This window comes from Phocoena phocoena, chromosome 6 (genome assembly GCF_963924675.1).
Source record: "Phocoena phocoena chromosome 6, mPhoPho1.1, whole genome shotgun sequence".
In the NCBI taxonomy this organism is placed as follows: Eukaryota; Metazoa; Chordata; class Mammalia; order Artiodactyla; family Phocoenidae; genus Phocoena; species Phocoena phocoena.
In genome coordinates, this window is record NC_089224.1 from 19,958,785 (window position 1) to 19,985,336 (window position 26,552).

The 26,552-nt window shown below is 38.6% G+C and overlaps 1 protein-coding gene across 1 annotated transcript in view; it reads left to right on the plus strand.

Moving 5' to 3' along the window:
- Positions 1 to 26,552, plus strand: part of SPTLC1 (serine palmitoyltransferase long chain base subunit 1) — a 73,687-nt gene that overhangs the window by 32,205 nt on the left and 14,930 nt on the right. The window contains exons 6-8 of the mRNA XM_065879191.1: positions 11,101 to 11,233; positions 18,877 to 19,006; positions 22,640 to 22,729. Of these exons, the coding sequence (XP_065735263.1) occupies positions 11,101 to 11,233; positions 18,877 to 19,006; positions 22,640 to 22,729 (353 nt within the window). The remainder of the gene's footprint in view (positions 1 to 11,100; positions 11,234 to 18,876; positions 19,007 to 22,639; positions 22,730 to 26,552) is intronic.

The window sequence follows — 26,552 nt, forward strand, 5'->3', positions numbered from 1 at the left end:
AGATTACTTTTTTTTGGAGGGGGAAAGCTTCAGAGCCCCGGAGAAGAGCACAGCAACAGGGGTGCAGAGGGCAAAGCGGAGAGATTCCCGCACAGAGGATTGGTGCCAGCACTCACCAGCCCGAGAGGCTTATCTGCTCACCCTCCAGGGCAGGCGGGGATGGGAGCTGAGGCTCGGGCTTCAGTCGGAGCGGAAGGAGAGGACTGGAGTTAGCGGCGTGAACACAGCCTGCAGGGGGTTAGTGCACCACGGCTAGCCGAGAGGGAGTCCGGGGAAAAGTCTGGACCTGCCAAAGAGGCAAGAGACTTTTTCTTCCCTCTTTGTTTCCTGGTGCGTGAGGAGAGGGGATTAAGAGCGCTGCTTAAAGGAGCTCCAGAAACGGGCGCGAGCCGTGGCTAAAAGCGCAGACCCCAGAGACGGGCATGAGACGCTAAGGCTGCTGCTGCCGCCACCAAGAAGCCTATGTGTGAGCACAAGTCACTATCCATACCCCCCTTCTGGGGAGCCTGTGCAGCTCGCCACTGCCAGGGTCCCAAGATCCAGGGACAACTTCCCCGGGAGAACACACAGCACGCCTCAGGCTGGCGCAATGTCATGCCGGCCTTTGCCGCCACAGGCTCACTCCGCACTCCATACCCCTCCCTCCCCCAGGCCTGAGTGAGCCAGAGTCCCTGAAGCAGCTGCTCCTTTAACCCCGTCCTGTCTGAGTGAAGAACAGACGCCCTCTGGTGACCTACACGCAGAGGTGGGGACAAATCCAAAGCTCAGTCCCGGGAGCTTTGAGAACAAAGAAGAGAAAGGGAAATCTCTCCCAGCAGCCTCAGAAGCAGTGGATTAAAGCTCCACAGTCAACTTGATGTACCCTGCATCTATGGAATACATGAATAGACAACGAATCATACCAAATTGAGGAGGTGGACTTTGAGAGCAAGATTTATTATTTTTTCCCCTTTTCCTCTTTTTGTGACTGTGTATGTGTATGCTTCTTTGTGACATTTTGTCTGTATAGCTTAGCTTCCACCATTTGTCCTAGAGTTCTATCCGTCCGGGTTTTTTTATTTTTTTCTTTAAAAAAAAATTTTTTTTTGTTCTTAATAATTATTTTTTATTTTAATAACTTTATTTTATTTTATCTTCTTTATTTCTTTCTTTCCTTTCTTCCTTTCTTTCTTTCTACTTCTACTAATTCTTTCTTTCTTCTTTCTTTCTACTTTTTCTCCCTTTTATTCTGAGCCCTGTGGATGAAAGGCTCTTGGTGCTGCCGCCAGGAGTCAGTGCTGTGCCTCTGAGGTGGGAGAGCCAACTTCAGCACACTGGTCCACAAGAGACCTCCCAGCTCCACATAATATCAAACAGCAAAAATCGCCCAGAGATCTCCATCTCAACACCAGCACCCAGCTTCACTCAACGGCCAGCAAGCTACAGTGCGGGACACCCTATGCCAAACAGCTAGCAAGACAGGAACGCAGCCCCACCCATTAGCAGAGAGACTGCCTAAAATCATAATAAGTCCACAGACACCCCAAAACACACCACCAAACGTGGACCTGCCCACCAGAAAGACAAGATGCAGCCTCATCCACCAGAACACAGGCACTAGTCCCCTCCATCAGGAAGTCTACACAGCCCACTGAACAAACCTTAGCAACTGGGGATAGACACCAAAAACAATGGGAACTACAAACCTGCAGTCTGTAAAAAGGAGACCCCAAACACAGTAATAAGCAAAATGAGAAGACAGAAGAACACACAACATATGAAGGAGCAAGATAAAAACGCACCAGACCTAACAAATGAAGAGGAAATAGGCAGTTTAACTGAAAAGGAATTCAGAATAATGATAGTAAAGATGATCCAAAATCTTGGAAATAGAATAGAAAAAAATGCAAGAACCATTTAACAAGGACCTAGAAGAACTAAAGATGAAACAAGCAACGATGAACAACACAATAAATGAAATTAAAAGTACTCTAGGGCTTCCCTCATGGCGCAGTGGTTAAGAATCCGCCTGCCAATGCCGGGGACACAGGTTCGAGACCTGGTCTGGGAAGATCCCACATGCCGCGGAGTAATTAAACCCGTGTGCCATGAGCCTGTGCTCTAGAGCCTGCGAGCCACAGCTACTGAAGCCTGCACACCTAGAGCCCATGCTCCGAAACAAAGCCACAGCAATGAGAAGCCCTCGCACCACAATGAAGAGTAGCCCCTGCTCGCTGCAACTAGAGAAAGCCCATGCGCAGAAACAAAGACCCAATTCAGCCAAAAATAAATAAGTAAATTTATTTTAAAAAAAATACTCTAGATGGGATCAATAGCAGGACAACTGAGGTAGAAGAACGGATAAATGACCTGGAAGATAAAATACTGGAAATAACTACTGCAGAGCAGAATAAAGAAAAAAGAATGAAAAGAACTGAGGACAGTCTCAGAGACCTCTGGGCCAACATTAAACGCACCAACATTTGAATTATAGGGGTTCCAGAAGAAGAAGAGAAAAAGAAAGGGACTGAGAAAATATTTGAAGAGATTATAGTTGAAAACTTCCCTAATATGGAAAAGGAAATAGTTAATCAAGTCCAGGAAGCACAGAGTCCCATACAGAATAAATGCGAGGAAAAATACGCCAAGACACATATTAATCAAACTGTCAAAAATTAAATATAAAGAAAACATATTAAAAGCAGCAAGGGAAAAACAACAAGTGACACACAAGGGAATCCCCATAAGGTTAACAGCTGATCTTTCAGCAGAAACTCTGAAAGGCAGAAGGGACTGGCAGGACATATTTAAAGTGATGAAGGAGAAAAACCTGCAACCAAGATTACTCTACCCAGCAAGGATCTCATTCAGATTTGATGGAGAAATTAAAGCCTTTACAGACAAGCAAAAGCTGAGAGAGTTCAGCACCACCAAACCAGCTTTGCAACAAATGCTAAAGGAACTTCTCTAGGCAAGATACACAAGAGAAGGAAAAGACTTACAATAATGAACCCAAAACAATTAAGAAAATGGGAATAGGAACATACATACCGATAATTACCTTAAATGTAAATGGACTAAATGCTCCCACCAAAAGACACAGATTGGCTGAATGGATACAAAAACAAGACCCATGTATATGCTGTCTACAAGAGACCCACTTCAGACCTAGAGACACATACAGACTGAAAGTAAGAGGATGGAAAAAGATATTCCATGCAAATGGAAACCAAAAGAAAGCTGGAGTAGCAATTCTCATATCAGACAAAATAGACTTTAAAACAAAGAATATTAGAAGAGACAAAGAAGGACACTACATAATGATCAAGGGATTGATCCAAGAAGAAGATATAACAATTGTAAATATTTATGCACCCAACATAGGAGCACCTCAATACATAAGGCACATACTAACAGCCATGAAAGGGGAAATCGAAAGTAACACATTCATAGTAGGGGACTTTAACACCCCACTTTCACCGATGGACAGATCCAAGATGAAAATAAATAAGGAAACACACGCTTTAAATGATACATTAAACAAGAGGGACTTAATTGATATTTATAGGACATTCCATCCAAAAACAACAGAATACACATTTTTCTCAAGTGCTCATGGAACATTCTCCAGGATAGATCATATCTTGGGTCACAGATGAAGCCTTGCTAAATTTAAGAAAATTGAAATTGTATCAAGTATCTTTTCCAACCACAATGCTATGAGACTAGATATCAATTACAGGAAAAGAGCTGTAAAAATACAAACACATGGAGGCTAAACAGTACACTACTTAATAACGAAGTGATCACTGAAGAAATCAAAGAGGAAATTAAAAAATACCTATGGGATGCAGCAAAAGCAGTTCTAAGAGGGACGTTTATAGCAATACAATTCTACCTTAAGAAACAGGAAACATCTTGAATAAACAACCTAACCTTGCACCTAAAGCAATTAGAGAAAGAAGAACAAAAATACCCCAAAGTTAGCAGAAGGAAAGAAATCATAAAGATCAGGTCAGAAATAAATGAAAAAGAAATGAAGGAAACGATAGCAAAGATCAATAAAACTAAAAGCTGGCTCTTTGAGAAGATAAACAAAATTGATAAACCATTAGCCAGACTCATCAAGAAAAAAATGGAGAAGACTCAAATCAATAGAATTAGAAACGAAAAAGGAGAAGTAACAACTGACACTACAGAAATACACAAGATCACGAGAGAGTACTACAGGCAACTCTATGCCAATAAAATGGACAACCTGGAAGAAATGGACAAATTCTTAGAAATGTACAACCTGCCAAGACTGAATCAGGAAGAAATAGAAAATATGAAGAGACCAGTCACAAGCACTGAAATTGAAACTGTGATTAAAAATCTTCCAACAAACAAAAGCCCAGGACCAGATGGCTTCACAGGTGAATTCTATCAAACATTTAGAGAAGAGCTAAGACCTATCCTTCTCAAACTCTTCCAAAATATAGCAGAGGGAGGAACACTCCCAAACTCATTCTATGAGGCCACCATCACCCTGATACCAAAACCGGACAAAGACGTCACAAAGAAAGAAAACTACAGGCCAATATCACTGATGAACATAGATGCAAAAGTCCTCAACAAAACACTAGCAAACAGAATCCAACAGCACATTAAAAGGATCATACACCATGATCAAGTGGGGTTTATTCCAGGAATGCAAGGATTCTTCAGTATACGCAAAGCAATCAATGTGATATACCATATTAACAAATTGAAGGAGAAAAAAAATACGATCATCTCAACAGATGCAGAGAAAGCTTTTGACAAAATTCAACACCCATTTATGATAAAAACTCTGCAGAAAGTAGGCATAGAGGGAACTTTCCTCAACATAATAAAGGCCATATATGACAAACCCACAGCCAACATTGTCCTCAATGGTGAAAAAATGAAACCATTTCCACTAAGACCAGGAACAAGACAAGGTTGCCCACTCTCACCACTCTTATTCAACATAGTTTTGGAAGTTTTTGCCACAGCAGTCAGAGAAGAAAAGGAAATAAAAGGAATCCAAATCGCAGAAGAAGAAGTAAAGCTGTCACTATTTGCAGATGACATGATACTATACATAGAGAATCCTAAAGATGCTACCAGAAAACTACTAGAGCTAATCAATGAATTTGGTAAAGTAGCAGGATACAAAATTAATGCACAGAAATCTCTGGCATTCCTATGCACTAATGGTGAAAAATCTGAAAGTGAAATTAAGAAAACATTCCCATTTACAATTGCAACAAAAAGGATAAAATATCTAGGAATAAACCTATCTAAGGAGAACTGTATGCAGAAAATTATAAGACACTGTTGAAAAAATTAAAGATGATACAAATAGATGGAGAGATATACCATGTTCTTGGATTGGAAGAATCAACATTGTGAAAATGACTCTACTACCCAAAGCAATCTACAGATTCAATGCAATCCCTATCAAACTACCAATGGCATTTTTCACAGAACTAGAACAAAAAATTTCACAATTTTATGGAAATACAAAAGACCCCGAATAGCCAAAGCAATCTTGAGAACCAAAAATGGAGCTGGAGGAATCAGGCTCCCTGACTTCAGACTATACTACAAAGCTACAGTAATCAAGACAGTATGGTACTGGCACAAAAACAGAAAGATAGATCAATGGAACAGGATAGAAAGCGCAGTGATAAACCCATGCACATATGGTCACCTTATCTTTGATAAAGGGGGCAGGAATGTACAGTGGAGAAAGGACAGCCTCTTCAATAAGTGGTGCTGGGAAAACTGGACAGGTACATGTAAAAGTATGAGATTAGATCACTCCCTAACACCATACACAAAAATAAGCTCAAAATGCATTAAAAACCTAAATGTAAGGCCAGAAACTATCAAACTCTTAGAGGAAAACATAGAACACTCTGTGACATAAATCACAGCAAGATCCTTTTTGACCTACCTCCTAGAGCAGTGGAAATAAAAACAAAAATAAACAAATGGGACCTAATGAAACTTCAAAGCTTTTGCACAGCAAAGGAAACCATAAACAAGACCAAAAGACAACCATGAGAATGGGAGAAAATATTTGCAAATGAAGCAACTGACAAAGGATTAATCTCCAAAATTTATAGGCAGCTCATGCAGCTCAATGATAAAAAACCAAACAACCCAATCCAAAAATGGGCAGAAGCCCCTAAATAGACATTTCTCCAAAGAAGATATACAGACTGCCAACAAACACATGAAAGAGCGCTCAACATTATTAATCATTAGAGAAATGCAAATCAGAACTACAATGAGATATCATCTCACACCAGTCAGAATGGCCATGATGAAAAAATCTAGAAACAGTAAATGTTGGAGAGGGTGTGGAGAAAAGGGAACACTCTTGCACTGCTGGTGGGAATGTGAATTGGTACAGCCACTATGGAGAACAGTATGGAGGTTCCTTCAAAAATACAAATAGAACTACCATATGACCCAGCAATCCCACTACTGGGCATATACCCTGAGAAAATAATCACTACTGGGCATATACCCTGAGAAATAATTCAAAAAGAGTCATGTACCAAAATGTTCATTGCAGCTCTATTTACACTAGCTCGGAGATGGAAACAACCTAAGTGTTCATCATCGGATGAATGGATAAAGAAGATGTGGCACATATATACAATGGAATATTACTCAGCCATAAAAAGAAACGAAATTGAGCTATTTGTAATGAGGTGGATGGACCTAGAGTCTGTCATACAGAGTGAAGTAAGTCAGAAAGAGAAAGGCAAATACCATATGCTAACACATATGTATGGAATTTAAGAAAAAAAATGTCATGAAGAACCTAGGGGTAAGACAGGAATAAAGATACAGACCTACTTGAGAATGGACTTGAGGATATGGGGAGGGGGAAGGATAATCTGTGACAAAGCGAGAGAGTGGCATGGACATATATACACTACCAAATGTAAAATAGATTGCTAGTGGGAAGCACCCGCGTAGCACAGGGAGATCAGCTTGGTGTTTTGTGACCACCTAGAGGGGTGGGATAGGGAGGGTGGGAGGGAGGGAGATGCAAGACGGAAGAGATATGGGAACATATGTATATGTATAACTGATTCACTTTGTTATGAAGCAGAAACTAACACCATTGTAAAGGAATTATACTCCAGTAAAGATGTAAAAAAAAAAAATCAGATAAAGTAGGATGACAAGGAAAGTAAAAATCCTATTATAGATTTATAATCTATACTGAAAGACAATCTCCCTAAATCTCATTGAAAAAAAAAAGATTCCTTATTTTTATTCTACAAATATTGAGTTAGTTGAACAAACACCAGCATGTTGCTTTTTCCATGCCAGACATTGTTCTGAGTGTTTTATAAGCATTCTCTTGTGGTTCTCCTAACAGTCCTTTGAGGCAGGTAGAACTGTTAACCATTTGACAGAGGAAGGACTGAGAGGCACAGAGCAGTTTTGGGCCTGTCCATGGTTCAGACCTGGCAATGCGGGAGCCCAGACCTGAACCCCCTGTGATGACTGCCATGGCCAGGCCTTGTGTTTGGTGTGGGGCATCCTGCCCTGGCCTTGCCTCCCGTCTCTTACATTCTGGTGAGGGAGCAGGTGCCAGAAAGGGCAGCAAGTGCTGAGAAGACACAGAGGCTTTCTGGTCACCTTCCTCCGTGGCCTCTTGCCTACCATATTGGTTCCTAGCAGTGAATTAGAGAATGACGCATGCAAATCTGTGGCACTAATTGTTTAAATGGATCATACACACAGAAGATAGGCATCCAAAGTCAAAGAACATGCCCTGGCAGTTTTTCTGTTTGCTGCCTCCCCCGCCTTTGGGTTAAGAGTTTCTTCATTGCAGAGTAGCCGTCAGACATCAAAAGATGTTATGCAACTGTCCGTGTTTACCTGTCACAAAACCTGCTTTGCACAGCTGACGTCCCCTAAGACCCAGTGTCTTTAGATAGGAGGAGGAAAGGCCCATCTTTTTTAAACTTTTGGGACTAGGCAAGAACCAGTAAGTCATTGATTTATTGTAGAGAGATTCTTCTTACCACTTTATGGCAATGACATAAAAATGGCTATGAGTATGTATAATGAGAATACTAACATAATTTTTATCAACTGGGTAGCTAACTCTAAAGCCCTAAAACAAAGCCAAGATTGTTTTACTGTTTTATTGCTAATCAGTGAAGAGAGTCATTTAGAGCTACAGAATGATTTAAAATCCTTTTTTGTAGTTGGCAAAAACAGTTTGTCTGTATCCATAACATGTTTTTTCTTTTTAAAATGTAGATATTGAATGAGAGCAATTCACTGTGGCTTGGGTTGCCCATCTGCTAGCTAAATTGTTGAGATTTGGGGTAGATGATTCCCAGTTTAGAGGCAGCATTATAATTTGAAGGAGGCCTCTTATGGGGGACCTGCCCTCCTGTCTCATCAGAAGTGAGAGGCAACAGAATGGTGGGGACGTATCTGTAGGCAGGGTGCTCAGAGAGCACTAACAAAGAGGAAAGGAAGACATGCCTGAGACACGCCCATGCTCAGCTGCATGGAGGTAGCTGGTTCTCTGGTGCTTTGCTGCTTTCCTCGTTCTTGCCAGACTTTGCCTGCCACATTTCCCTGGCAGCATATCTCGTGGAAGGGCGGGCAGTCAGGAGCAAGATCAGGTCTTCAGACTTGGTGGTGTTGGTGTCACAGATTTGATGCTTGAAGAGCTAAGCACTCCTTTGGTACCATTTTGATCAACCAGGATACATTCTTCTAAACGTTATTGTGAAATCTCATATTTATTTAATGTTGATCTAATGAAAGTGTCACTGCTATAAAAATGAATACCTGATTGGTAATGGAAATCAAGTGGTATTTCATGTGTTTTTTATGTAATAAACTATGTTGGTATACATTTTAACTTATAAATGGGAAGAAGCATGCCTAGTTGTTTATCATTACTTGATGGGATAAATTGGAATGGGATAAATAGTTCATTTTCACAATTCTGTATCATCCTTTAAGAAGTCTACAAATGAAGTGTCTTCAATTTATTTTATTATTTGGATATTGCTGCTAAATTTTCTAATTCCTCACTATACCTCTCTTGCCATCAAATTGAGATTTAGTTCGGACCCTCTGTGTCTTCTCATCTCTCACTCAATAGCTGGCGCCCACCCCAGCAGCCTTTGGTTCACAATCGAGGGACCTGTGTGCCTTTAGTCAGAAGTCACTGTGAACGTGTTGTAGTTCTGAGTGTAGAAGGGACCCAAGTGCTTCAGACCAGGGGACTGAAGGCACAGCTTAGCCTTGTATCTGCCCTCTGGGCTCTGAGTTCTCCATTGACAGCTGCCAGATGCCTCTCTTAGCTGTCTTACTTTGTCAAGTGGCAGAAACCCTATATTTCTCTTTGATCCAGTGCTTCTCAGAGTATTTTTATGTGATACTTACTAAATGTTTGATTAACAATTGAATGAGATTGTTGGACAGCCCTCATTTAACTCCTTTTTAAAATATAGTCCTTTGTGAAGTTGTATCTTTTATAGTTCTTAATTTTGTCTTTTACTAGTTAAAAAGCATCACAATAAGATTAACTTGGCTCTGATAAATCATTGAGTGGGTTTACAGATTTTAGACACTTTATTCAAATGTTCTAAAAAGTTGTTTGTTCCTGTTGATAAACTGACCTTACTCACTTGTTCCTCCCTGGAAGTTGGTGGAAATCTCACACTTAACAACTAACCAGGTCTCTGTTGGAAATATTTAGTCCACTCACTGTCCAGACAGCCTTGTATCCAGCTGGGTTAAGTTGTTTCTTTTGTATATCTCAGTCCCTCAGGTCTTTTCCCTCTCTCCCTTCTTACTGGGAATGTCTCTGGTAGGGAGGGGCATACTTGGAGGGAAGGCTGATGCTGAAGGGGTCTTCTGGAGCGAGGCTCCCAGCCACAGGTCCTCGACATCTGGGATGGAGGGCTCTGCTGGGCCATCGGCCCTCTCCACCACCCCTCACTGGGGAACGTCTGGGTCCCCTGCCACTGCCTCCACTTCTGAGTTCCCCTCGGTGGACATGGCGCGGCTCTGAAAGTCTGCCTTTACTCCTCAGAGTTCCTCGTTTCTCCCATGAAGCTCCAAGGCTGGAGGGGCCTGGCTGCATCCTTCCTGTATCAACTTCTGAGTTCTCTTTGCGCAGAGCATGTGGTAAAACTCTGATCTTGTTCTCCAAACTTGGGTCCTGCTGTAGTTAGAAGAACTAAAGAAGGTTTAAAAATTTTTTCTCTCTCTTGGGTAATGCCTCATTTTCAGACACTTTGAAGTTTTCCAGTTCACAGCCAGCTGGTACACTATTTATTTTAGACATCTTTGGTCCCTCCATCCCAGGGTGTGAAGCCTCTTGGCTTAGCCTGGGAAGGTGAAAGGCTATATGGAACCATGAGGTAAGAGAGAAAAAAAAATACCAGTTTAATAATTACAGTTTATCCCTATAATTACATCAACATTCTTCTTAAGCTGCTTCCATAAAAGGACCATATTTCTCTTTGTACTATACGTTTGAATTCACCAGTACACTTAAAAAGAAATTCAGACAGAAACTCAGTCCTGCAGAGTGATGGCAGGTGCCACAACTAAGTGCTGACACAAACTGTTAGAGGAGTGACCATCACAACTGAAAAAATTCCTTGATGCAGAGTATGTGGGGTTCTTTTTAACTTAACTACTTTTCTTTTTTCTTTCTTTTCCTTTTAAAAGCTGGTTGACAGTTGTCTTAGTGCCTGGTTTGGTCACTTCTACTAAAATGCAAAAAGGTGTTAATAAATTAATGTCTTACATTGGTAAAGTCTTGGCATTTTTGGTTGAGGGAAGTTAAAGCAGACAAGGTCACTGGACCTTGAATTCTTATTGCTAGAGTGATATAAAAGCAAAACCTAGAGTCAGAGCTGTCCCAGTCACATATTTATAGACAAATGAGTAGCTGATTCAGTTCACAGAGTATAGAAATAGTTTTGGCCCAGAATTATCTTAGACAGTATTAACAACTAAACTGCTTATGTTATTTTATTTATTCTTTAGTCAAAGAAAAAGAATTATAAGATAGTTTAACCATTTAACTTTTTACTCTTGAACTAGATGTGCACTTGGATTTGGAAGACCGCCTGGCAAAATTTATGAAGACAGAAGAAGCCATTATATACTCATATGGGTTTGCTACCATAGCCAGTGCTATTCCTGCTTACTCTAAGAGAGGGGACATTGTGTTTGTGTAAGTAATCTTTACTGACATTTCTTACCAGAATTCCTTTGGAAATAATATTGGCCCTCCTAGAGAATTCCTTTGTTAGAGGTCATCTGCCTAAAATAACATTGACTTTTTTTTTTTCATTTTTTAAAGAAATATATAGTCACCCAGCCAAGTAGTTCTGCAGAATTAGTGAGACCTCCACTGGAAGGATGCCTTAAGGTGTCGGTGCTTTGTTATCTGCCATTATGATTTTATTTATTGATGTTGAGAAGGCCAAATTTATGTAGGAGGGGGCCAGCCGTCTGCTTTCCCTGTGCAGCTCTGTGACAGTGTGGTGTCCTTGTGAGTCCATGGTCATAACCCACATAGTCACTCACACTACCTGATAAAGTCACTCCACTTCTCAGCACCCCTGCTGCGACTCTTGGTCTCTGCTGATCTTGCTTCATGGCTTGTTAAGAATATAGAAGTCAGGAGTTGCAGACTTCCTTAACTTTCCAGGAACAAATCTACACACTTGCATACATGTGCACTAGATGTATGGTGTTGCTTTTTACTGTGGAGGGGAAGAGCAGAGAGGAGTAGAGTGAGGGCTGGCATAGCCCAGGCAGCTGGTTATACCCATCAGAAGCACCTGCCACTAGCCCGAGCCTCTGTTATCTTTTGATTGGACTATTAAATGACTCTCTTAATTTAGGTCTCAGAGTGACTTTTGTTTCCTCTTTTCCTTTTTGACACCATATCCAGACACTCCATTTAAGAGCTTCCATTGTTCCTAAAATAAATATCCAAGTTCTTATTATGATCTTGTACATTCTAGACTGCTGTTTTAGACCCATTTTCTACCATTTTCCCTTAGGTGGTCATGCTGTGTAGCCTTACCAGCCTTATGTGCTAGTTTCCTCTCAAGGCCTTTGCACGTGCTAAGACCCTGAGTCCCTATGCCTAGAACATCGTTCCTCCTCTCATCTCCTACTTAATTTCTGCTCATCCTGCACATATACCACCTCTGCAGGAAAGCCTTCCCCAAGCTCTCAGACCAGGTCAAGACCCCTTGCTGCATGTGGAGAAGATTTTACAGCCAGAGGAGTTTGGTATCCCTGTGAATCTGTGACCATGTAGCACTTACATGCCTGTCAAAATCAGGTTCTCAAGCCTCCCTTAACTTATATATGTAGGTGTGGGCATGTGTGCTCATGTGCACCCGTACCCTCTGCTCTTGGCTCATCTTGCCTCACACTCACTGTACTCTTTTATAGCACATTCGACAGTTTATACCAGCCCATTGCCTAGGATAGCATGTGCCATTTAGTGGTACTCAATAAATACCTTCAGTAAGAGAATGAATGGAGGCTGGAGCTCAGAAGAGGGGTCCAAGTGACTGGACTTCAGAGCCCGGCTTACCTCAGTCCCTGTACCATCCTGCTGCTTCTCACTCCCTGTCGGAGCACCTGTAGTGCAACAAGCTCAAGCACACGCTGCAGGACTGGCTCTTCCTGGGGGTTTTCAACGCGCTTGTGTCCCATTCTTCCCCACAGCCCTGTGACAGTTACCTGGGAGCACTCCAGCACATGGCCTGGGCCTGAGTAGAATTGTTTCCCCATGTGACCATGAAAATGAATGTTTCTATTAATTTCTTGCACATAGTTTAAAAAATCAATAATAATAAAGACTCATCACAAATTTGAGAGCCAGTGATTTAAACAGTGATTCTAGTTTTTTAATAAAGCATAGTTGCAGACAACTACAATACAGTGTCAGCCAATGTCGCTTTATACAAGCCCCCACCATAAATTCCTTTTTGAGTTTAAAGTCCAGAAAAAGTTTATAGTTACAGTTGAACTTGTATGCTTCCTTTGTCAGATAATAAATACTATATTGTCCTTTTGGTTTTCACTGCTAGGAAACCTAGTCTAAACTCACTTTCAAATCTTATGCCTGGTGTCTTAGAACTTCAGTTTCTAGTGAGCCATTAGACAACTTAATTATTCCCTTATACATAATTTTAAATATTCCACCTGAAATTCATTTGAAAGTAGGAACGCTAGAGGTAAAAATGGTGTTTAGTAAATTATTTGATAAATTGTTTTTGATAAATTCATTAGGCATAGACTCTATGTTCGATGTTTTATTTTCTTTCTTTTGTAGTAAACAGTGATAATGCTTTGCCAGTAGGTCTCAGAACAATGGTTGTTTATATACGTAAGTCTTTCCTTGTCACTCTGTCTTTTTTATGTTACTTTGTGTACCCTTTTCTAATGAAATGTTTTATATTGAGATAATCATGGATTCACATACACTTGTAAGAAATAATACAGAGATTTTTATGTGCCCTTTACCCAGTCTTCCCCAATGGTCACCTCTTGCAAAAGTGTAATACAGTTTCAAAAGTGGGCTGTTGACATTGATGAAGTCAAGATAATCCCTCTTGTTGCCACACCCATATCCCTTCTACTCTACCCACTCTTTAACCCCTGGCAGCCACTAATCTATTCTCCATTTCTATAATTTCATCATTTCAAGATTGTTGTACAAATGTAATCATACAGTAGGTAAAACATTTGAGGATTGGCTTTTCTCATTCAGCATTAATTATTTGGAGATTCTCCAGGGTTGTTATGTGAATCAAGAGTTTGTGCCTTTTGATTGCTGAGTCATATTCCATGGTATGGATACACCACAGTTTGTTGAACCATTCACCTATTAAGGATATCAGAGTTGTTTCTAGTTTGGGGCTATTACAAATAAAGGTGCTGTAAATATTCCTGTATAGGTTTTTCTGTGTACATAAGTTTTCATTTCTTTGGGATATATGCCAAGGAATGCAGTTGCTGGTCATAAAGTATTGTGCATTGAGTTTTTTAAGAAATTGCTAAACTTTTCCAGAGTGGCTGTATTATTTTACATTTCCATCAACAGTGTATAAGTGATCTAGTTTCTCCAACATCCTCAGGAGCATTTGGTGTTGTCACTTTTTTTTTTTTTTTAAGCCATTCTGATAGGTGTGTACAGATATCTCATTGTAGTTTTAGTCTGTGTTTCCCTGATGCTACCATACTTACTGTTTTTAGACTTTGGTCTTGGCATCAGGGTAATACTTCATAAAGTCAATTTGAAAGTGTTCCCTCTTATATTCTGGAGAAACTGTATAAAACTGTTGTTAGTTCTTTAAATGTTTGGTAGAATTCTCCAGTAAAAACAGCTGGACCTGGAGTTTTTGGGGGGTTTTTTTGGAAGTATTTTAACTATGAATTTAATTTCCTTAATACTTGTAAGGCTATTCAAATATTGAGTGAGTTGAGGTAGTTTGTGTTTTTCAAGGAGTTGGTCCATTTCTTCTAAATCGTCAAATTTGTATGTGTAGCATTGTTTGTGATAGTCCCTTATTTTCCTTCTAATGTCTGCAGATCCCTGTTTCCTTCCTAACTGGTAATTTCTGTCTACTCTTTTTTTGTCATTTTTGCTAGAGACTTGTCAATTTTATTGATCTTTTCAAAGAATCAGCTCCTTGTTTCATAGATTTTTCTACATTGTATTTTTGTTTTCATTTCTACTGATTTCTGGTATTATTTCCTGCCTTCTGCTCATTTGCAGTTTAGTTTCCTCTGTCTAGATTCTTGAGGTGAGAACTTCAATTACTGATTTGAGACTTTTCCTCATGTCTAATGTAGTAGTGCTGTAAATTTCCCTGTCATCACTGCTATAGTTGTGTTCCACAAATTTTGATGTGTTTATTTTCATTTTAGTTTAGTTCATTTTTGTATTTTATTTCTCTTTAGACTTTCTCTTTGACCCATGAGTTATGTAGAAGTGTGTTGTTTAGTTTCCAGGCATTTGGAAATTTTTAATTTGTTACAGTTTGTTTTATGGCTCATGATGTGATCTATCTTGGAATATGTTCCATAGTCACTTAAAAAAGAATATTCTGGTAAATGCAGAGAAAAGGCCACATGAGGATGCCAGTGAGAAGGTATCACTCCATGATAGGACACATGTGATTAATTTCCTTCTTTATACATTTCTGTTTTTCATATTATAGTATTCGATGATCAAATGTTACACTGAACATTATTTTTTAAAAGTCACTGATATGCAAATTAAAAACCAAAAAAAACATACAGAACATTCATTTGCCACTTCTATTCTTTAATCCACTAAGAGAGAGCGCTAGTTTTACATGTCGACTTCCTAAGGTATACTTATATAAAAGTTTTAGTGAGACTAAAAGCAATTTACATATGAAACTTTATTTACCTTTTGAGAAAAAAAATTTTTTTTGTCATTATCATAAAATAGAAAAAAAAATATTCTGCTGAATGGAGTGTTCTATAAATGACAATTAGATCTTTCTAGTTGATGGTGTTATTGAGTTCTTTTATATCCTTGCTGATTTTCTGTTTGGTAGTTCTGTCAGTTGTTGTAATTTGTCAATTTCTTGTTTCACTTTTATTAGTTTTTGTGTCTTTTGTAGCTCTGTTATTTGGTGCATATTTAGGATAAGTTTTCTTGGTTAGTTGATTCTTTTTATCATTATATAACATCCTTCTGTGTCTCTGGTAATTTTCTTTGTTCCAAAGTCTACTTTATCAGATTTTAACATAGGCACTCTGCTTTCCCTTTTGAATGTTTGCATGGTGTGTTTATTGTATGTAATATATATGTATACCCTTACTACCTATATTATTGTATATAACATACATACATATATATGGCATATAACTATATATATATAACTACATGTATACACACACACACACATTCCCTTACTACCCATCTCATTACATTTGAAGTGAATTTCTTATAGACAGCATGTTTAATCCAATCTGCCACTCCCTGTCTTTAAATTGTATATTTTAGCCATTTACATTTAATGTAATTATTGATATATGGTATCTTAAATCTCCCAATTTTTATTTTTTGTTTCTTATTTGTTCTCTCTATTTTTTGTTTTCTTTTCTCTTTTTCTTGCCTTTCTCAGGGTTAATTGAATGAGTTTTGGAGTTCCGTTTTTATTTATCTCATTTATTTTATTTATTTGTTTTTGAGTGCTTCTCTTTGTATAGATTTTTAGTCATTGCTCTAAGTATGATGTTATATGTATGCATAAGTTATCACATTCTACGGGTGTTATTTTACCAGTTCAGTTATAGAATCTTTTATCTTCCTTTACATCCCCTTACTCTCCTTATTTATAATACAGTTGTTTTAAGTATTTCCTGTAAACCCTTTGAGAACCACATCAGAGAGTGTTATAATTTTTATTTCAACCATCCAGAATAACTTAGAAACCTCAAGAAGGGAAGAAAAGCCTAGTGTGTTTGTTCATACTCTTTACAGTGTTCTTTCTTCCTTCCTGATAATCTAAGATTCTTTTATTTATTTATTTTTTCTATGTGGAGAGCTTTCTCTAGCCATTCCTTTAGGGGAAGTCAGCTTGGGACAGAGTCTCTTAGTTTTTTTTCAACTGAGAATGTCTTCTCCCCCTCATTCCTAAAGGATATTTTTGCTAGTTTTGGATTCTTGGTTGCTATGTCTTTTTTTTCAGCATTTGAAATACATTGGGACACTTTTCTGGTGTTAATGGTTTCTTGTTTTTTGTTGTTGTTGTTGTTAATGGTTTATGAGAAATCTACTGTCACTCAAATTGCTTTTCTCTTACAAGTAAGGTGTCATTTTTCTTGTGCTGATTTCAAGATTTTTTTCTTTGTCATTAGTTTTCAGAAGTTTGACTATAATTGTATTGGCATTTATTTATTTGGGTTTACCTGCAAGAATTTTGCTCAACTTCTTTAATCTATAGTTTTAAGCCTATTCTTTAATCTATAGGTTTTCAGCCATTATTTCTTTAAGTACCTTTTTAGTCCCGCCCTCATTCTCTTCTTTAGAACTCCACAGACTTGAATGCTGCATATTTCATTGTAGTCTCACAGGTCCCTGAGACTGTTCTTTTCTTTCTAGTCTACTTTCTCTCTGCGATTTACATTGACTTGATTTCTGCTGTTACATCTTTCAGCTCACTGAATCTTTCCTCTCCATTCTGCTGCTGAATTCATCCACTATGCTTTTTCTTTTGACTATTTTGCTTTTTAGTTCTAATATCCCCACAGGATTCTTCTTTGTATCTTCCTTTTCTCTGCTGCAGCTTCCTGTTTTTTCATTTGTTTCAAGCATGTTCATAATTACTCATGAAACATTTTTATCATGACTGTTTTAAAGTCATTATCAGATCATCCTGACAGCTCTGTCATCTCAGTACTGGCATTTGTTGATTGTTTTTTTTGTTTGTTTGTTTGTTTTTTCATTGTATGATGTTTTCTGGTTCTTGGTATGACAAGTGAAACATGAACAGTTTCATATTATGCTGTTATAGTTTATGCTTTATTTAAACTTTCTGTTTTAATTGGCTTTCTCTGACAGTCTTCCAACAAGGGCAGGGGGGCACTGCTGCCTCATTACTGTCAGGTGGAAGTACAAGTCCAGGGTCCCCACGGGGCCTCCATTGACACTGAGGTGGGGTTATTTTCATTTCTTCTGGTTGTTGGTGAGAGTCCTACTCTTCTCTGAGCCTCCCCTGACACAGCCTAAGCATAGGCAGGGGAGAGTGTCTCTCCCTGCAGGGGATTGGAAGTTAGGTCTCTCCACACGGTCTTCACTAACACCACAGTGGGAGCCACTTGTTACTACCCAGCAGAGATACAAGTTCTGGCTCCCTTCTCTGACAGCGCCCACAGGGGTACTGGGGAGCCTTGTTATGGCCTTGTGACGGTTAGAGTCTGGGCCTCCCTCTCAGCCTTTGCTAGTGTGGAGGGGACAGGCCCAGGTTTTTCTGTGGTTTGGCTGCAGTAGAGACATTTGCCGGGCTGCCCCCTTTCCTGTCCCTTTGGCTACAGAGAGCAGACTTTCGTCAGAGCTTTTCTGTCTCTGCCTGTTGGCATTTCCAGTTTGCCAGCTGCATCAGCTCCAAGTTAGGAAAATCCAGGAACTTGTTTCATGTCATTTCTCAGGTCCCTCGCTGGTCTGCCTTTTCTCTCCATTTTTCAGCATCATCTTATGTTTGTCTTATATATGATGTCCAGGATTTTTGGTTGTACCCAGTGAGAAAAATAGGGAAAATACGTCTGTTTTCTCAGAAGTAGAAGTGTTGCATGTACTTTTAAATAATACACTTAATTTAAGAAATATATCCTGCCCCCCATTAACTCAATTTAGGAGATCTTACTGAAGATTAATCTGCATGACTCAGAGTTCTCCTCTGGGTTATGTAGAGTCAGTAACCCAGTATTCCTTTTGATGGCAAGTGGTGGCCAGTCAAATCAGAGATGCCACTGATGGTGAGATACACCAGTATTTCATTTATTTTTCAGAAAGAGAAGAGTACTTTGAATAATATGCCATCCATATAGTAAGATGCATGCTGATTTCTCAGATGTCAAAATATGGCAAGAGTTTGCTTCCTGGAACAGAATCAGTATGGTAGTTATGTGGAAAGGCTTGCAGAGTGAAGTGCAAACAATAATGTATTAAAGTTCAAACATGTTTTATTTATTTGCCATGTTCAGTTTAACAAGTGTATGTTGGTCAACTTACAAAAGCAAGCATTCCTTTTCTGAGAATGTTGACAAGACCCTTTAAACCCCAGTTTGGTGGGTCTCTCTTCCTTGCAGAGATAAAGCTGCCTGCTTTGCTATTCAGAAGGGATTACAGGCATCACGTAGTGACATTAAGCTGTTTAACCATAATGATATGGATGACCTGGATCGACTATTGAAGGAACAAGAAATTGAAGATCAAAAGGTATGATTCTTAAAAAAATAAAAAATTAAAATAAAATAAAATAAAATAAAATAAAAATTTAAAAAGGTATTCTTTTGAAGAAAATTACGAAGTTCTTTTGTACTTTCTAACCATCTAAATTATAAGTGAAATGGTAATTTGTCATGAAAACTTGCTTGTGGATCACATTTGGACATTAAATAAGGGTGTTTCTACTTATTAAATGTACCTCAGATTAGAGAGTCAAGCCTGGTAGTAATTGCCTCATCATTGCCATAGTTATATATGGCAAATTTGAGGGAAGGTTCTCTAGACAGCTTTCTAAAAGAGAAAAAGAAAAATAGCATGCATTTGGGGGGTGGAGGGATGTACACTCAACTCTACAGAAGTAACAACAGAACTCATTAGGGCATTAACAAGATGTATCTAGTGAATTCAAAATAGGCTTATTCATATTAGAATAAATCATGTATCAATTCACCGGAAGACACCATGGCGGCAGATCTTAATTTATGAATTTATGAACAAAGTGAAGACTCTTTCTCCCTACCCCAACCTCATCCCAGATCTCTGAGCAGCTCAGCTGCTCCCTGTGGGAAGCAGCTGCCTCAAGCATGGTTTCCTTCTACCTTGCAACCTATTTACACTTCTTCTCAAGCACCTGTGTCGTCCCTTGGAACAGGGAGGAAATTAGGCAGGTGGAACTTGCTCCTTGTTGTTCTGATAGAGAGTGGAACAGAGGAATCGTGTTCAAAGCATCACTGTTAGAATTAGCATTTATTTGCCCCTGACAACATGATCAGAGAACGTAGTTCTGTGGTCTGTGGTTCTCCATCAGGAACCACTCTGTGTGGATTGTACTGGGAACCCATTCACCACATCCTTTGTCTCAAACACCACTTTCAAGTGGACTTTCCCAGTGTAACTCGTCCGTTACTAGAGTAACTGATGAAAATGGTCATCACATCCTTAATTTTGTGTTAATTTCCATTTTTCCAGATATTTGCATTATTCCTTTTGGATTCTATCATCTTTGTTGAGGTGATAGCCTAAGAGCAGCACTTCATGATTATACACATTCTTGTGATGAATATGTATAGACTTATGCTATTTTATGCTGAGTGTGCTATAGACAGTGTTTTATAATTATACAATTTAGAAAAATTTATAGGGAAAATCTTAAAATTGAGACCATTCCACCGATGAATTTTTTCTACAGATTGTAAAAAGATGTCCCTTTTCTGATTCAGTAATGGAATGCTACTGTATTGAAAAACACTGCCTTAGAAAGTGTGACCAATGAACCAGTCTGCTGTAGAGTTATTTTGCCAAGTTAGCATTGTACAAATTTGGAAGACAACATATTCAAGTTCTGTGTGTGTGTTGTGTAAGATTTATAATCTGTGGGACTTTTTTTTAATGAATAACAAGAAATAAAGTTATCTTAAAATTTATTTCCATTTTATAGTTTTTACCTTTTTACTAATTAATTTATACCACATATTCCTGCCAAGAGTAGGCTTTCTAAATTACTTTACATTTTGGTTTTTAGAAATAATTCTTTTTTAATTTTGTTTTCACAAAAATAATAAATGTTAAATTTTTAAATATTTTGTACTTAGATGCTTATATTTCCTTTGAAAGTAAGTTAAATAATCTGAGTTTGGATCAAACTCTTTTTGTCAGTTTCCCAACTAATGGGGTTCATATGTTTTTTCATTCCTTTTCTTATAGAGTTCTCTTATCCCCTATTAATCCTTCTTAAAAAAAAAAAAAAAGTTGATAAAAACAGCAGTTCATAGAAGAAATGCAGATAACTGAGCAAATAGAAAATAGTCTGACCTCACTAACAATTACAGAAATTAGGGTAAGAGGTTTTGCCTGTCCAATTAGGGAAGACTTTTTATGGTAATAATCAGTGCCACACTGATGTATGTGAGGATACAAAGGGCCTTCCAAAAACTCTGAGGAGAGCTTCAGTTGGCACAGCCTTTCTAGAGGGTAAATGGGCAGGTATACTCTGGGATTCTTAAATATCCATACCCTCTGGAGTGCTATCTTTAGAAGAGAATCAGAAGTGGTGTCAAAGATCGAAGGGTATTCACGTGATGTAAAAAAACAAAATGAGGGAAACAACCTAAATCCAACACTGTGGGAGTAGTTAAATAATTTACGGTATATCTACAAGGTGGAATATTAAATCTCCATTAAAATCATGGTTTAAATAATATTAAATAATGTGAAAATGTTCACAACATAATATTTTAAAACCTCACGTCCTAGAACGATTGCAGTAGAACCCCGATTTGAACAAGGTAATTCACAAAGATATGTAGTTACAAGAAAAAGTTACCAGTGTGTGGTGTAACGAGCTCATTTGTTAAATTCTTTTTTGTACTTTTCCATTTCCCAAGAATATTCCAAAAATAAAATATTCCTTTATTGAGTATTTTAAGATCATAAGAAAGATACTTAGTTTTTTAAAGGCAGGGAGAGGCGGGATGCCCCCATGTCCTCAGCTGTGACCTCCCAGCAGACCCACAGCCTTCAGGTCTGAGTTAGTGACAGAGTAAAGATGACCAAGAATGATGTAAACTTTTGCATGCTTCAGCCGACACTTTTCTGAGCATTACATACAGCTGTGGGTTCTAAAATACCCCTTAAAGAATAGCTCTAATATTTGAGTTTCTAGTTGTTCATTAGAAGCTTAGAGGCAAGAAACCTTTGAGTAGAAAGGTGGCGGCAAACTCTGTGGAATTTTTTCAGTGCAGTGTACCTGAAACATCTACAAATTCAGCAGTGGGAGTGGTTTATTAGTGATACAACATCAGTGTGTTGTGGGAAGGTGTGTGTTACTTGAAAGAGTCCCTCCACTGCACCACCTTCAGACGTCACTGGGTGAGGTCATGGTCCAGTTTTACTTGAACCAGTAGTGAGGAGTAAGGAAGGAAAAGGGTTTCATCTGTTTTTTGGTAAATAAGGGAGATCAGGGTTTGTCTGTTTTTTAACTTTTTATTAGGAAAATTTCTGGCACATTCAAAGGAGACAATAGTATAGTGAAGCCCCCTGTACCCTTCTCCTGACTTTGTTTTCAATATTCTGCCATTCTTGTATCATCTGAACCTTCGCCTAACTCCCCACTCAATCTCTGTGATGATGATGATTGTCATCATCATTAGAGTTCTTTTTATTTTAGGTAAAATTTACAGACATTGAAATACATTAGTCCTAGTTATACAGTTTTGACCAGTGGTTATACCCGTGTAGCCCAGGTATCATGGCCCCCATCATGACATGAAACATCCCCATCTCCCCCAGAAAGTTCCCTTGGGTCCCTTCCCAGTCATTCTGGGCTTGGAGGGTTTTGTTTGTGTTTTAGTATTCTCCGTGTCTAAACAGTTTGTATTTGTGTGTGAGGCCTCCTAGTTGACTGTGTGACCTGAAAACATGTCTGAGAGAAGAAAGCACTGTTTTTCATCTCAAAATAACAGGATCTCAAACCTTGAGCTTGAAATTAATTTAGTTTGACTATCTATTTGTTGATTTATCTTGGTGAATAAATCTTGTAGGGTGAAAGTGCTAGAGAGCACATAACAGATTTTGTATTTGGAGTTACTGAAATTTAAAACATCTATTTTTTTTTTTCTTTTAAAGAATCCTCGCAAGGCTCGTGTAACTCGACGTTTCATTGTAGTCGAAGGGTTGTATATGAATACTGGAACTATTTGCCCTCTTCCAGAATTGGTGAGCAACCATGTTTATTTATTATTTTAGTATTCAGACTATTTGGCATTTAGGCCTTTTTTTATGACCATTTTTAATGTATAATGTCTGCATTGCTTTGCTTAATAGGTATCATAAGTAAATTCTGATCATACTAGGGAAGTAGGTTAACGTTAAATGCCAACCCTGACCTTTAAAGAGTAATCAAGACAGTTTTTTTTGTTTTTGTTTTTTTTTGGGTTTTTTTGCGGTACGCGGGCTTCTCACCGCTGTGGCCTCTGCCGCCACAGAGCACAGGCTCCAGACGCGCAGGCCCAGCAGCCACGGCCCACGGGCCCAGCCGCTCCGTGGCATGCGGGATCCTCCCGGACTGGGGCACGAACCCGTGTCCCCTACATCGGCAGGCGGACTCCCAACCACTGCGCCACCAGGGAAGCCCAAGACTGAGTTTTATAAAACCAACTTTATTGAGGTATAATTGACACATAATAAAATATACTCACTTTAAGTGTACAGTTTGATAAGTTTTGACAGATGTATACTCCCCTATCACCACCACCACCACAGTCAAGATATAGAACATTTCTGTCACTCCAGAGTCTCTCATGCCCCTTTGTAATCAGTACCCCATTCCTGGCTGCAAGCCACTGTTGACTTGCTTTCTGTTCCTGTAGGTTTGCATTTTGTAGGATTTCATATAAATGAAATCATATAATATGTACTTTTTAAAACTCAGCTTTTTAAAAGGGGATACAGTACACTGTCTTTAGAAACCATGACTGTTGAGATTTTTTTTTTTTAGGTGAAATTCACATAACATAAAACTAGCCATTTTAGAGTGTAGAGTTCAGTGGCATTTAGTACGTGCGCAGTGTTGTGCACTCATCAACTAGATAGTTGTAAAACCTTTTTGTCACTCCCAGAGAAGACCCAGTACCCATTAAGCAATCACTCCGCATTTTTCCTTGCCCCTAGCCCCCACTAGTCTGCTTTCTGTCTATATGGATTTACCTATTCTGGGTATATCTGATAAATGGAATCATATAATATATGACTGTGGCTTCACTCACTTATAATGTTTTCATCATTTATCCAATTTGTGGCATCATTTATCAGTACTTCATTCCTCTTTTTTTTTCTTTTTTTCTTTTAATTTATTTATTTTTGGCGGCATTGGGTCTTCGTTGCTGTGTGCGGGCTTTCTCTAGTTTTGGCAAGCAGGGGCTACTCTTCGCTTCATTCCTTTTTAAAGCTAAGTAATATTCCATTGTGTGGGTATATCACATTTTGGTTTTTTTGTTAACAGATATTTGGATTGCTTCACCTTTTGGCATTTGTGAATAGTGCTGCTGTGAACATTCATGTACAAGTATTTGTTTGAATCCCTGTTTTCAACTCTTTCGTGTATGTGCCTAGCAATGTAATTGCTGGATCATGTGGTAATTCTATTTTTAACTTATTGAGGAACTGCCATACTGTTTTCCACAGTGGCTTGTACCATTTTACATTCCCACCAGCAATGGAGGAGGGTTTCAGTTTCTCCACATCCTTACCAATGTATACTTTTTTTTTTATTTTAATTTTTGCCATTCTAGTGGGTGTGAAGTATATTTGCATTTCTGATTTGCATTTCATGAATGACTAATAGTGTTGAGCCACTTTTCTTGTGTTGGCCATTTGTATATCTTTGGAGAAATGTTTGTAGAAGTCCTTTGCCCATTTTTAAACTGGGTTGTCTTTTTGTAAAGTTCTTTATGTATTCTGGGTACTAGACCCTTACCAGGTACGTGATTTGCAAATATTTTCTCTCATTCTATAGGTTGTCTTTTCATTTCTTTGATAGTGTCCTTTGATGCACAAAAGTTTTTAATTTTGGCAAAGTCCAATTTATCTAGTTTTTTGTTGTTGCTTGTGCTTTTAGTGTCATATCTAAGAAATACATTGCAGGGTATGAAGATACACCCCTGTGTTTTCTTCTGAGATTTTTATAGTTTTAGCTCTTATTTTAAGTCTTTGATCCACTTTGACTTACTTTTTGTATATTCTGTGAGAGAGGGATTCAGCTTCATTCTTTTGCATGTGGTTATCCATTTGTCCCTGTACCATTTGTTGAAGAAACTATTGTTTTCCCATTGAATGGCCTTGGCACCCTTGCCGAAGTCAATTGACTGTAGGTATATGGGTTTATTTCTGGACTCTCAGTTATATTCCATTTGTCTATATGTCTAGCCTTATGCCAGTACCATGCTTAATTACTTAATTCATGTAGCTTTGTGGTAAACTTTGAAATCAAGACGTGAGTTCTCCATTTTTGTTCTTTTTCAAGATTGTTTTGGTTATTTGGCATCCCTTGAAATTCCATTTGAATGTTAGGATCAGCTTTTCCATTTTTGTAAAAAATGACATTGAGATTTTTTATAGGGATTGTAGTGAATATTTAGATTACTCTGGGAAGTATTGCCGTTGTAATGATACTAAGTCTTATCATTGATGAACAGGGAATGTATTTCCATTTATTTCAATTTTCTTCAATTTCTTTCAGTATTGTTTGTGGTTTTTACTGTAAAGTCTTGTACCTCTTTGGTTACTTTTTTTTTTTTTAAGAAGATGTTGGGGGTAGGAGTTTATTAATTTATTTATTTTTGCTGTGTTGTGTATTCGCTCCTGTGTGAGGGCTTTCTCTAGTTGCGGCAAGCGGGGGCCACTCTTCATCGTGGTGCGCGGGCCTCTCACTATCGCAGCCTCTCTTGTTGCAGAGTACAGGTTCCAGATGCGCAGGCTCAGTAGTTGTGGCTCACGGGCCTAGTTGCTCCGCAGCATATGGGATCCTCCCAGACCAGGGCTCGAACCCGTGTCCCCTACATTAGCAGGCAGATTCTCAACCACTGCGCCACTAGGGAAGCCCCTCTTTGGTTAAATTTATTCCTAAGTATTTTATTCTTTTTTATGCTATTATAGATGGAATTGTTTTCTTAATTTCCTTTTTGGATTGTTCACTACTAATTATAGAAATACAGATGACTTTTGTGTATTGATCTTGCATTGTTCAACTTTTGCTGAACTTGTTTATTAGCTGAAACAGTATTTTTGTGGATCGTATTCTGTATATAAGATCATGTCATCTGTGAATAGAGCTAGTTTTGCTTCTTCCTTTCCAAGGATGGATGCTTTCCTTTTTTTTTCTTGCCTGATTGCTCTGGCTAGAACTTCCAGTACAGTGCTGACTAGAAGTGACAAGAGTGAGTGTCCTTGTGTCATTCCTGCTCTTTAAGGGGAAAGCTTTCAGGCCATCACCATTGAGTATGATTTTAGCTGTGGGTTTTCCATAAATGCCCTTTATCAAGTTGAGGAAGTTCCCTCCTATTTCTTATTTGTTGAATGCTTGTCTCATGAGCGATTTGGGGTTTGTCAGATGCTTTTTCTGCCTCAGCTGAGTTAATCATGTGGTTATCCTTCATTCTATTAATATGATGTATTACACTGGTTTTCCTGTAATAAACCACCATTGCATTTGACCATTAAAATCTGAATCTATGAGTCCATCAATTGAGTAGGGATTCAAAATAAAGGTTTCATATCTTATTTTTTTAGTTTTTCACTATTTCTTGAGGAAATCTAGATACATCCTAAATGTCAGTAAAAGAGATGATTTGTTTTCCGCTCCTTCCTTTTGTGAGTGTCAAAGACTGATAGAATAATGTAGGGGAGTTAGTCAGCCACAAGATACTAGAACTGTATGTTACAGGGGTACAATAATAAAGCAGTACTGATGGGCAAATATATAGCCAATGAAACAAAATGTGAAGTGTAGGAACAGATCAAGTACCTAAAGTACTTAGTATGT